At 37.8% G+C, this 12,979-nt stretch overlaps 1 protein-coding gene across 2 annotated transcripts; it reads right to left on the bottom strand.

The window, feature by feature from the left end:
- Nucleotides 1-2,117: 2,117 nt before the first annotated feature.
- On the bottom strand, nucleotides 2,118-5,135 carry fezf2 (FEZ family zinc finger 2). Of its 2 annotated transcripts, none has more exons than XM_051912611.1 (5): nucleotides 4,945-5,135; nucleotides 3,860-4,694; nucleotides 3,613-3,747; nucleotides 3,373-3,505; nucleotides 2,118-3,059 (listed from the first exon to the last, which is right to left on the bottom strand). In XM_051912611.1, exons 2-5 carry the CDS (start codon nucleotides 4,670-4,672, stop codon nucleotides 2,803-2,805), a joined length of 1,338 nt encoding a protein of 445 aa, XP_051768571.1. In that variant the 5' UTR covers nucleotides 4,673-4,694; nucleotides 4,945-5,135; the 3' UTR covers nucleotides 2,118-2,802. The 2 variants fall into 2 exon arrangements, with proteins under 2 accessions (XP_051768571.1, XP_051768570.1); XM_051912610.1 differs by having other exon boundaries at nucleotides 4,971-5,130.
- Nucleotides 5,136-12,979: the final 7,844 nt, after the last annotated feature.

Genomic DNA, 12,979 nt, shown 5'->3' with positions numbered 1-12,979 from the left:
TATTTATAAATATATGCGAATACCTTCATTTCTACATGTCATCTCAGTTATTCATTGAATGAATTTTCACAGCCTGTGAAACTGGATTAAACAACATATTGTCAGGTTGACCTCCTTTATCATCATCTTCTTGGACATAAATACGTGTACAGAACACCATGCGGTCGCTTGGCTGCGTCCATCTTTTCAACACCGTTCCGCAGGAACGGATCCAAAGAGCGCGCGCCTGACGCTCATTAACTTTCCCCTTGGCGCGCCACAATGCGCCTCGCGAGCGCTTTGTGCCAAGAAGCAATGCTTCTCTTAACAAGTACTACAACTAGCCCGCTCTTCTCCAACTGGGAGAGAAATTGCTTTCCAAAACGATGGAAGGAGGACGGTTTAATTAGAATTTCATTTGGGCTAAACTGAGAGAAACGATGTAGTTAACATTTGGTGGACTTAATTGGGACCTTTTCTTCCTCGCCCCCTTAAAAATGCGGACGCTACCCCCGTTAATCTTCCATTTACAATCAATTGAGTTGACCAAACAAAAGTCTGGGTCTTTTTTTCTTCCTGTCTCAGCCGAGCTTTTGTCGCTTGTAAATGCCTCAATTTCGGCTGATCTCTGTCGTGTACATGCTCTGCGCTGTTGACAGTTCATTAATGCGCTCTTGTCCCTATAATCCCTCTCGCCGCGTTACATGTGCATGCAGTAATGAGCTCCGTTGTCAATTAACATGTTTCTAGAAGCAAAGCTGGTTGCTCAGATGTTTGAGAGGTAAGTGCAGAAAAAGGCCAACGAGACTGCCTTTAGGTTGTTTTCTTCTCTGCAATCTTTTTTAGGCACTAGGCAAGATAGGCAGCTTTGCACAAAAGGGATTTTTTTATACCTCACACAAACATGTCTTTTGATGAGACCCGCCCACACTGGTATTTTCCCAGACCTCTTCACCACCAGAAATCCTCTCATCTTTTAGTTCATTTTTCTGCGTTTATATTGTGTTTAAGCAATCAACCCTCACAGCACAGCAAATCAACGCATTCAAAATTTCAACCCACTGAAATAAATAAAGTTTAACTGCTGCCTTAAAATCAAAGTAGCAGTGATGAGTTTAATTTTTTAGATCAATTTGAATAACTACTGATGAATAAAATCGAGCCGATACTAAAAACTTGTAGAAATTAGAAGTAGACTGAATAGAATATAATAGTTCTTGCACTTTGCGGCTTGTTTCTCTTGGAATTAATATGTTCAGTATTCACTTATTATTATTATTATTTTTTTTTTTTTTACTTAAATTTAGTTTATTCTTATTCTTCTTAATAATTATTTTACTAGCCGTTTTTAGCTTTTCCTCTCTTTGCTTTGCCCAAGAAAATTTGCATTATTCAGTAAATGCGCATTATAACAAATGCAGACTATATCAAATGTATTCCAGGTTGTAAAGCTCTCAAGACTCGGTTATGGCTCTTGAAACGCATAGTGATTTATGTTTAAAAAATCACGCATTTATTCCACATGGGACGACATTCGAATGCAGTTGAATGAAAAGAAGACACTTCTGTTCAAACACATTTTCGAACTGTGCCTCTGAGGAGGTGAATAGGCCATTCAACTAGTAATATTAGTCTTCCTCGTGGTCCCAAGACGTGGGCATAATTGCTAATTGGGCTGTAATTGGGAGAGTGAGATTTGGGATCACGCGCTTGTCTCTCATCAGAATGTCTGTTAGCGTATAAGGATAATATTGTTCCAGGATCCGTGCTCGGAATACATTATTGTTTATTAAAGCGGCGGTGATGATGAGAAGTGGGAAAAGTGTAGTCCATTTTCCACCTACTGATGAACACGACTCGATGCGCTGAAGCTTCCCCTGAGGCTCTTTAGTTGATTAACGTAATAGGCTTTCAAGAGTCCATGTTTTATCTGATAATTTGAGCCATTAAACTGAAGTCAAGTGTACGGTCACAGAGGCAGAGCCGTGTATCAAATGTCTGAGTGAAACCACAGGCTTTGAACTCCACCAGACATGTCATTATAGGCTTGAAATTTAACTGAGCACTGAATGGCTACAGGCGATAGATCGATAGTTATTATATTTGATAGATGAACGAGTCTTGTTTGTCCCTTGATTTTATTAAAACGACACAAATTATACAATTAATTTACCAGACAGTGGCTAATATAGTCTATTTAAAAAAACTGGCAGTTTATATTTTATTTATAAAGACGCATTTTATGTAAAAGTAAATATTTAGTCACTGTTTTTAGCCTGTAGCTAATTCTTTTAAAATAGGCTAGCACAACTCAAGTCTGAATTAAGCCTACATTTTCAGATGACCTTAAAATAAAATGTGCTGATCCTAAATCATAAAAATATGAGAAACCCCCAAAATGAAGCAATTAAGATTCATGTTAAACAAATAGATGGTAAATTCAGGTAATTTTTCTATATAAAAATAAAGCCGACATTAATGTATTTAGGATTTTATTTTTAGCATTTGCTTTACTGCGTCAACAATTGTCAACAAATTTACAAATTTATCAAACATTTCTTTTTACACATAGGTTGCATTTATTTATAAAACGCTTTTATTTCATCTAGTCTACAAATAATTGCTTGACAGCCCCGTATGGCAGTGGTTTCGTTAAATAATATTTTATTCTGTTTTATGTACAATTCCTCGATGATGTGATGATTTTCTCCCGTCCCGTTCTTCTTCGTTCATGTTGGTGGAAGATGTTAAAGCACCACAAAAAAAAAAAAAAAAAAATGCGCTTCATCAATTGTCCAAGTTCAGTCAAAAACTGCTCGCGTCTCAGTTTTGGTGTCCTCTGGAAGAATCATTTCCGCCGGATAAACAACTGGTGTTATCGTGCAATTTCCGTATGTGCTTTTTCAAGTCAAAGTTCCTGCAGAAGCCTTTCCCGCAGGTCCCGCAAGTGAAGGGCTTCTTGTCGTTGTGCGTGTGCATGTGAAACGTGAGGTTATAGATCTGATGGAAGGCTTTGCTACAGATTGAACACTTGTACTGTTTTTCGCCACTGTGGGTCAGTTTGTGATTCTTGTAATTCCCTGTAAAATTAATAAAAAAAAAAAAAAAAAAACGAATTATGTCAGATTTTCCCCCAACAGGTCAACAGTTCACAATTAAGTTACATTTAACAGAAGAGTTTCATTTCCAAGCCTTCCCTAATCAGCACTTTGCATGTTGAAGTCAAGAAGTTGTCAAACTTAGTTAATATCACGTCGAGAGCTGTCGACGTACAAAGGAGTTAAAGGTCTGTGTTTTGACCCATATGAAATGTAAAAATCTTGTAATGGTAAGTAGTTAGTAGAGTGACAAATTGATCTCATTTAAAATTGTTTAAGGCCTTGTTTTTCTTACCTTTTTGATGAAAGCCCTTGCCACAAAATTCGCAGACGAATGGTTTGTAGCCGGCGTGAATTCGGATATGTGTGTTTAAAGTCGAGCTTCTGTTGAAAGCTTTTCCACACTGGTTACATTTATGAGGTTTCTCCTGTGAATAAAGTCATAACATCTTTGTAAGTAAATTATATCTCGCGGGAGCATTTTATTAAAATATTATAAGGGCCATAAATTGCAGGGGTTTTTTTTTTTACTCACCTGTGTGTGAATGATTTTATGTCTACATAATGTGCTGGCCTGCCGGAAACCTTTCCCGCATACTTTACACACGAACGGCCTTGCTCCTGTGTGTACCGGCATGTGTCGCGTCAGGTTATAGTGCGCGTTGAAGACCTTTAAAAGAAAAGCGAAAGAGCTCAATAAATCATCGTCAATTTATTTTATGTGTACATTATTTTAATTTCCCACATCCCGTCAAAATAACTTGACAAATTCCGTAATTTACCTTTCCACAAACTTCACACGTGAAGTTCTTGGGTTTCCCGTCAGTTGAGCAGTTATTCGTTTTGCTGTGCGCTTTCACTCCGTTCTTCTCAGTCAGATTGTTGTTCTCCCGAACAATCTGGTCCAGCTGCCCAGGAAGATGCTCTTTATGTGGATACTGAGGTGTGGGGAATTTCTCCGGTGAAACACACGCAAGTTTCGCGTTCTCCAACAAGAGGAGCTTCTGGTGCGCGCTTATGGCTTGTGCTTGAGAGTTCGCGATTGCTGAGGAAAATAAGTGTCCGCTCAGCAGCTCGGACTGATGATAAGCAGAGTCCAAATAATTGAAATAACACAACGATCCGTTGGTGGGCATGGCCAGCGCTTGGTGTATCACCTGCGGTTTGATGACCCTGCTCCCCGGCAACACCGAGTGCTTGATGCCCGCGTCCGTTTTGCTGCAGACGCCGCAGTTGGCTTTACACATGGCCGCTGAAGTGCATAGTGCTCCCCTGAAATTAACTTTCCAGAACTCGGAATAGTTCATTAAAGCCTTGGCCTGCAGGTCGTAGCTGAACGGCTGGATCGGGATCATGCAGGGAATCGGTGTACACAAGCCGACCGCCTTCTTCCCCACTTCGGATCCCTCAAGTCCTCCACGGCGCTCCTCCGCTTTCGGTTCCGACGTCTTGGACATGATTCTGTCGATGGAAAAGGCCAGGGACTTGGGTGCAGCCGTGGCCGTGGCCCCGCTTCTTTCGTCAAGTCTCGGGCAGGACATCACTGTTTCCAGAGGGAGAGAGCTCGCCATTTCTACCCAACTTGGTGTGAGCATCGACCAGCCGCCCCGTCCTCTCCTGTTGAATTCCAGAGAAGCCAGGACACGCACCAGTTTAATAAGCACCTTGCTTTTACAATGTCACCCATTTGCATTCAAATGGCCATCCCCAGAACAATAGCATCCAGGGGTACCCGATTAATGCTCATTAACTAGTACACACAAAATTAACAGGACATTACAGAGCTCGTTAAGCAGAGAATAAGACAAAAACCCCTCCCAGAGTCGATTCCTATTCAGCACTTGCGAAAATCTTACAGCAAACTTACGCCAGAGAGTCGATGTTGTAGTTTACCTTTTTCCTCCAAAGCGCACAGCAGATGTATTCAACGACAACGTCGTGACTGCACTGTCACATTTTACTCGCAGACGTCCTCATCAGCGCGAGATCACTGTCTGGAGCACTTAGCTGACATCACTTGCTCTTGCTCTTATCAGGGTGACAAGGAAGCGCCATCACCAGAACTGTCCCCTCTCTTACCGCTCATTTATACACGGCCACGGGGGTGGTATGCATGACAGATACTACAGATTATTATTTAAGTTTCTTGCCCCAATTCGTCTGTCGCGCGTGCAGCGCAGTTCACATTTATGATCCGCGAGGTGCAGGTGGAGTGCAGTAAAACATATATAGGCTATAAACTCTTTATTTTCATTATTATATATTGATTTTTTTTTTTTTTTTTCAGTTTATTTCATTCTTAAAAAATAATGTTTTTTAAGGAGACTAAAACTTATTTTGATCCTAAAATTGCTGCATTTGATGCACATAATAAATATGTTCATACGTCACTTTATTTATTTATTTATTTATTTATTTATTTATTTGTTTATTCATTCATTCATTCATTCATTCATTCATTCAGTTTCACAGGAAATGTGCAGTTCAGGGTAGCGTTTCCCAAAAGCATCGTAAGCCTAAGTTGACCATAGCTCAATTGGTGGCAGTGGAGCTACGATCAACGTAAGCTTACGATGCTTTTGGGAAACGCTGCCCAGGTCGGTTTAATAAGAGGGATTTGGGGACCGTCCGACCAGTTTCAATTTTCATTGCAAGTTGCTAATCCTTGTCGCTGAAAATTGCTTTTCCATGCTGGTTTATACTTACTATTTGTACAATTGAGGAGGTGCCATTTCCACCTGTTTAGAGAGCAGATTGCGAGAGCAGAACCTCCCTCGGATCCTATTAAACGTTTTTCCTCCTTCACCTATTCAGAGGAACCAATTTTCCAGCGCGATTCAGAGTTCAGCCCCGAAAGAAGCAGCTCTTTCACTTTTAGCCACTAAAGCACTGCGTGGAACCTGGTTTTGTGTTTTTCTGAAATAAAGGGAAGGATTAAAGCAGGGAATAAAAGACTTAGCCTGGCCAGAGGTATAGCACGAAATGAAAAAAAAAGAGAGAGACCCTTTTAAAGCTGTATAAAAAGTTTGCTGGAATCCAGAGTTTTGTGTGCTTGCTACAATGACCAGTCGCCCTCTCGTCTTTTTAAGAGGGCCAGCTTGAAATCATTTGTTTGCAGACGATTTCACCTGAGACTCACAACAAAGTATTACAAAAAGGGAGAAACGGAGCTTTTCAAGTTCAGACACAGCTATGTGATTATCTTTACTCTGAGGAGAATATGGTGGAAGTTGCTCAAGCAGCGACGCCTGGAGATGATGTTGACTTAACATTCTTCTGAGGGAAGCGTGATGACGTCTTCCAACACGACAGCAGTGCAGTAATTAGCTTGTTAGGCTTTGACTGTAAACACTGTGAATGAACTCTCTGATTAAATTGCTCGTGAATTGGACTCATTTTAATACGGTTTAGCCTATATAGTTGCTACATTTCTTTATTTTTTCTTTGTGACTTCAAGGCAGTTAGTGGTTTACTGTTTCAACGAAATAAAACAAGCAAAAAAGTTGGGAAACCCATTCCTCACACCTGCAGCCGCAGCAGAGGTTCCACTAATTCTACTCATATGTAAATGATCTAACTCTAATTTGAGTTTATTCAGGCACAATTAGCGGCTTGTCCACACAATAAACATTGATCTCTGTAACGTCACTCTCAGTCCGCGTACACGTTGCGAAATTAGCTCAAATTCCCCTTCAACGGACGCGCTCCTCTTCAGAAAGCAGGAGGCAAAAGACGGAGCACGATTTACATGACAAATTGCTTGTGTATTATGGCGCATTTAATTGTCCTATACAAACCAGAGAACTTTACATAGATTTTGAGAACAAATAGCCATTACTTCACACCCTATATTAGGAAAATGACATGTTTGGCACTGCAGGAAACTAAAGAAAATGTCATGTTTTTAAACTTAATCGAAAAAAAAAAAAAAAAAAAAAAAATCTGTTCTTAATATTGTCTAATGATTATCCTTCCAAGAATGAGTTTCTGAATCTTGGAAGAATGTCATAAATGTCTAAACATGAATGCGGGGTAAATATTTGGCTGTCATTATTGAGATTTTGTTGTTGTTGTTGTTTTGCATAATGTGACTGGTATACGTGTTTGGTCTGCGTTGGGGGAGAGGGGTCGATATAATATTTAGGGACTAAATTTGGCTTGTTATAAAAAGTAATGAATTATAAAAAACGGTGAACTATATACACAGAAAAAATCTTACAAAAGCTGTCTTTTGAAAGGATGTGTGTGTGCTTGATTATATGATTTATAAGGATACAAATTTGTATAATGACATGGTTATTACACTGTTATGACAACGTAAATGTGGTTTATTTTTTTTAAAAATGGCTTAAAAACATCCTAAACAATGTTTTATTAAAAATGTAAAAATGCAGAAAGTTTTCTGTGATGGGTAGGTTTAGGGCTAAGGTTAGTATAAGGATAGAATATAAAATTACAGTATAAAAACCATTACACCTATGGAAAGTCCTCATACTGATAGGTGCACCAACATGAGTGTGTGTATAGTATAATTGCATTTGTTTTAAAGTTTACCAGCATCTCAGGGTAGATTTCTAGTACAGCAAGATTTGTCATTGGCTGTATAGGATGAAAAGTGAAGATGCATAAGCAGACATATGTTTTTTTTTTTTTAAGCAATGGCCAATCTACATATTCACTGTCTAATTACTGAATGCTCATTTTCAGCAGGGCTACTTTTTCTGTGTCCACTTTGTTTAATTAAAGTAAGTTTAGGTGTTTAATAAACAAGTTAATCTTTGCAACAGCAATGACAGCTTGTGAATCACATTAACAGGTTACATAAGAGAAGAAGTTAAATGCATGTGTCCAACACTTATGTTTGGTACTTAATGATAATGAAGACACCTGTGAATTTAGCAGCTTTTAATTTCAGGTGCACTAAGAAAGAAAGTGATGTAACACTTTAAGTGTAAGAATTACAGGACATGAGAGACAAACAGAAATGGAGTGAGACTAAAGCACACCTCCAGAGACACATTGTGCCACACTTTGTGGCAGGGATCCCACGCTTAGGTGCATTTAGAGACCGATTCAATGAAACGCTTCCAATCCATCTGTTCTCAGAACGGTCAGAGTTTTAATGAAAAGTACAGATTTAAATTTAGCCCTGATCTGCACTGCTAGGAGAAGAGAACATGTTGATTAGTCCACTTTTTATGTTGATGTGATTGAATTTTTCTGATTTTCTTGAAATGGTTCCTCATACTGTTGGATTAAGAAATTAAGTGCTGGTGTGATGTTTAACATAATCAGATCAAATGGCAGGGATTAAACATCGTCATTACGATTCTGAAGCAAACTTGTCATTACAGAGAGAATGTTGTCTGTGTGTGTGGATGTGTGCAAGTTGAAAACATGCCAGACTACACTCTAAAAATTCTGTGTTAAAAACAAAAATGGACAAACTCAGCGATTGGGTTGTTTTAACCCAGCAGTTGGGTTAAATGTTTGCCCAACGTGCTGGGCAGTTTTATTTAACCCAACTATTGTTTAAAAATTCCTATATGGCTGGCCAAAATGAACCCAAAATAGGTTGGAAATTAAAAAATCAGACACATAATTACTAGAGGCAACGATAATAATCAAAAGGTGAACATTTATTAATAAGCAATTTAATGCATGTTTATTGTTAAATTATTCATTACATTTATTAATAAATGTTAATTTATTAATAATATTAATAAATGTTAATTTCCAACATACTTTGGGCTCATTTTAAGCAAGCAATACAGTAATTTTTAAACAATAGTTGAGTTAAATAAAACTACCCAGCAGGTTGGGCAATCATTTAACCCAACCATTGGGTCAAAACAACCCAATTGCTGGGTTTGTCCACTTTCAGCCCAACTTGGGTTGTTTTTAACCCAGCATTTTTTAGAGTGTATGATTTGCTTGACAGGACTCTTGACCATACACTAAAAGACACACATATACATTCAAACACAGATAAACACTTAAATGAATTGTTTTTCCATACTAAAAATAGTAAAAAAAAATATTGAAATTCACTTCGTCTTCCAGAGATTTAAAATATTAAAATAATACATACTTTCGCTTCAAATGCTTTTATGTTCCTCTGATCTACCTAAAATGCAATTATATGCATTTTTTTTTTATTATTATTACAAAGTAGGCACTCTTAATAACTATGTTTTCTCCACTGAATAAAAAATAAAAAAGGTAATTGCGACTTTTTATCTCACAAATTTTGGCTCTTTTTCTCTGAATTCTGACATTTTTCTCAGAATTGCGTGAAATAAACTCGCAATTGCGTGTTATAAAGTCAGAATTGCGAGATATAATTCACAATTATGAGGGATAAAAGTCAGTCCTTTTCTCAGAATTGGACTTTATGATTCCTAATTGTGAGTTTACATCTCATGATTATGAAAAAAGTAGTCAGAATTGTGAGAAAAAAGTCAGAAGTGAGTTTATATCTCGCAATTCTGACTTTATTTCTCTCAATTGTGAGTTTATATCCTGCAATTCTGACTTTATGAAGTTTATATATCACAATTCTAAAACAAAAGTCAGAATTGTGAAATAAAAAGTCGCAATTATCTTTTACATTTATTCTGTGGGGGAAGCTTCCATATAACAGTCAATGTGGTTAAGTGTTGTTTGGCCCCCCACTTTTCTTCAAAATATCTTCTTTTGTGTTTCACATTAGAAGAAAGTAAGTCATACAGTTTTGGAATGACATGAGGGTGAGTAAATGATGACACAATTCCTTCAAACTATCCATTTAAGTGTTTTTTTTTTTTTTTTTTTTTTAGTTAAAGTTTGCATGAAACCAAAGTTGTAATAGTCTTTTCTTCCCTATGGTGTCATATATCTCAGTGAAATGGCCTCTTGAACAAGAACAAATGTAGGGCGGGACTTGATTTTGTCCATCGGGAATTGATTGGAGCATTGGATTGTGGTTTGTCATGTGAGTGACAGGTTGCCCCGCCCTCACGCCAATAAACACATCATCAGAGAAGAGAAGAAATGTCACTGCAAGAGGGAGGGGAAGCTATTTTGATCAAAGATTACGAGGGCACATGAATGAAATTTGTTTTATTTCATGGGGACTTTAACGAAAGGGCCCAAACATGAGGGTTAAAGAATTGAAGTTGTTGCTAAAGTTGCGTACTTCCGGCTAACATGTAGATAAAGTACTTATTTACTCATTTATTATGTATTTGTGCATTTATTTATTTATTTTTTTTTTAAATCTGAAGCCTTAACTAATCATTGTTGTATAAACCTTCACATCTTTCTGATTCCTACAAAAATGCTTACCTCAAACAAACATACAGACTGAAAAAAACCCTCATATAGCAATAGTAAGAGAAAAAGAAAGTAGCTGTCGAAGTTGCAAAGAAAACAGTGACCAAGGAGAAAAGCTGTGTTGTCAGGCATTTGCTGTGGACTGCAAAAAATGGCTGTTTTAAAGCAGACTTGAGTGAGTCCTTTTGTCAGCCAGGACATTCCAGCAACCCGTCAGAGTTTCTCACCTGCGCCTCAGTGCCTGTCCGTTCACCTCTCTTCAGCATCCCAGGACACACGCATGCGAGGATCACTCAGATGTGCACACATGGCAAACATTTGCATGGTCACAGTACTTCCTCAATAGCTTTTTGTGATTGTGCGGTCTTGTCATAGCCATACACGGCTCCCTATCTATAGTGCATGCTCTCTTAGCCAGCTCTTTTCTGTTTGAAATTGTCTTTCAGTGCACCTTTCTTCTCTATTTTCCTTTTCAATTCCTAACGTTCTTTCAAGTGCTGAGTGAACCACTTTTGCTCCTGCTTCTATTTGTCTGACCCTTGTCCGTGTGCAGTAGGTTCTCCATAATGTCAGCTCTGAATGGCACAGTGGTCTCCAAAGCGCGGGGGGACTCAACCGCACCTTTGATGCTCCGAGCAAAAGGTTTGAATGCTTTTTCCAGAACAATGGCGAGGAAGCCTGACAAAGCCGCGGGTGCAGCGCAACCTGAGTAACCCTACTTCACCTTCCTATTCACCATTCACGTCCCTCATCTGTCCACCAAATTAAATATGGTCCGCAAAATGGACAAGGGAATGTCCCCTCCGGTGTTATGGGGATGGAGGAGACTGCGGGATGCAGACTATGTGTCTTGTGAGTAAGGCCGAGCATTAACATATTCACTTCAGGCTTCAGAACAGGTGGATGAGGGAAGAATGGGAATGAGAATGAGTGAAGGGTGCGATTCCAGCCATTTGATTGGCTGCAGAGAATGTGAGCTCATTGCTCTCAAGGGCCTGATTATCCACTTTAAACTTATTTCAAGCATATTTGTGTTTCTTTGAGGAGATGTCTCAAGTTATCAGACTCTCACATGACATCACCGTTGAGAGGATGTGTAGGAGAAACAACACTGTGGAATTGCAATTCTTTAACAATGGTGTTTATTAACTTTTTTATATATAATTACTTTATATATTGAAAATTAATCAACTTCTTGAAATATTGATTTATGTGAACACACTACGCTACAAAGTTTTGGAGTCAGTAAGATTTAAAAGAAAAAAAAGAAATTAAGACTTTTTTTCCAGCAAGAACGCATTAAATTGATCAAAGGTGACAGTAAAGACATTATGATGTAGAGATTTCTATTTAAAATAGATTAATAAATAATCCTATTTAATATCATATTTAATAAATAATCCTAAAAAACATATCATAATTTCCACAAAAATATTAAGCAGCACAACTGTTTTCAACACTGGCAATAATAAGAAATGTTTCTTGAGCAGCAAATCAGCATATTAAAATGATTTCTGAAGGATCATGTGACACTGAAGACTGGAGTAATGATGCTGAAAATTTAGATTTGCCATCACAGAAATAATTATAACACAAAACAGTTATTTTAATATTTCACTTTTTAAAAAAAAAATTAATCAAATAAATTGCATTTTATTCCACACACACACAATATTAAACATGTTCAATTTAATAAATTTTTTTAACAAATTCAAGACCTAACTCACTGTCATCAAAATATTAAATATGATAAATTAGTATATATTATCAATTGATAATAATTGATCAAAATAATTTCATAATTTGAGTCCTTAAAATGTATATTATGCTAAAACTATTTTTGTCAAAGCAATAAGGCACTCAAGTTTGTGCTGTATTGTGAATATAGTCACGTTTCTAACCTTTCAGCCATGACTATATTCGCAATATAGCACAGCCTCTCCTACTTTATTGCCTAATTATAATTGATTATTTGAAATCTTTATTTACAAGCAAATCTTGTCTTTATTCAGATTTGGAAAAAGTAAAAAACAAGTCAAAGGTTCAAATTCCGCCTGCTAATTGCTAAATTAACATGCTGACACAGCTGATTGTGACGCAATGGGGTCTTAATTTACCAAATCTTGCTTGAAGGGCGGATATTACGCGGAAAGGCACAGTGAGATCTCAGCATAAGCCCATTCACAGGGTCAGATATGACACACTTTATCCTCTGAGCCATTTCTGATTAAAACAGGACGATGATGATCATCTTCATCTCTCACTCACTCTCAACCTGACGGCGCTCCCATGAGATGAACATAATGTGAGATTACTTTAAACATTAAGCTATTCATTTCAAGGAAAAGATAAAAAAAATAATAATAATCAGGCCTGTTGTATCCAGTCCTAATGCGGAGATAAGATGGTTGTGGGTTGGCTTTAAAAAAAAAAAAAACATAAGAGGCTTTGAATTGTCCTTGTTGAAAGGATCTGACATCTACCTGTTTACTTAGAGGGTTTACTTAGAGACGCATCCAGTCCCTCCACACGAGCGCTCGCGCTTCTGAGAACAGTCGGTTGTAGTCTAGGTGAGAGTCGTGCGCAGT

This window comes from Ctenopharyngodon idella, chromosome 11, assembly GCF_019924925.1.
Source record: "Ctenopharyngodon idella isolate HZGC_01 chromosome 11, HZGC01, whole genome shotgun sequence".
Lineage (NCBI taxonomy): Eukaryota > Metazoa > Chordata > Actinopteri > Cypriniformes > Xenocyprididae > Ctenopharyngodon > Ctenopharyngodon idella.
Note: the sequence above shows the minus strand (reverse complement) of the source record. Positions and strands in the feature narration are given on the sequence as shown.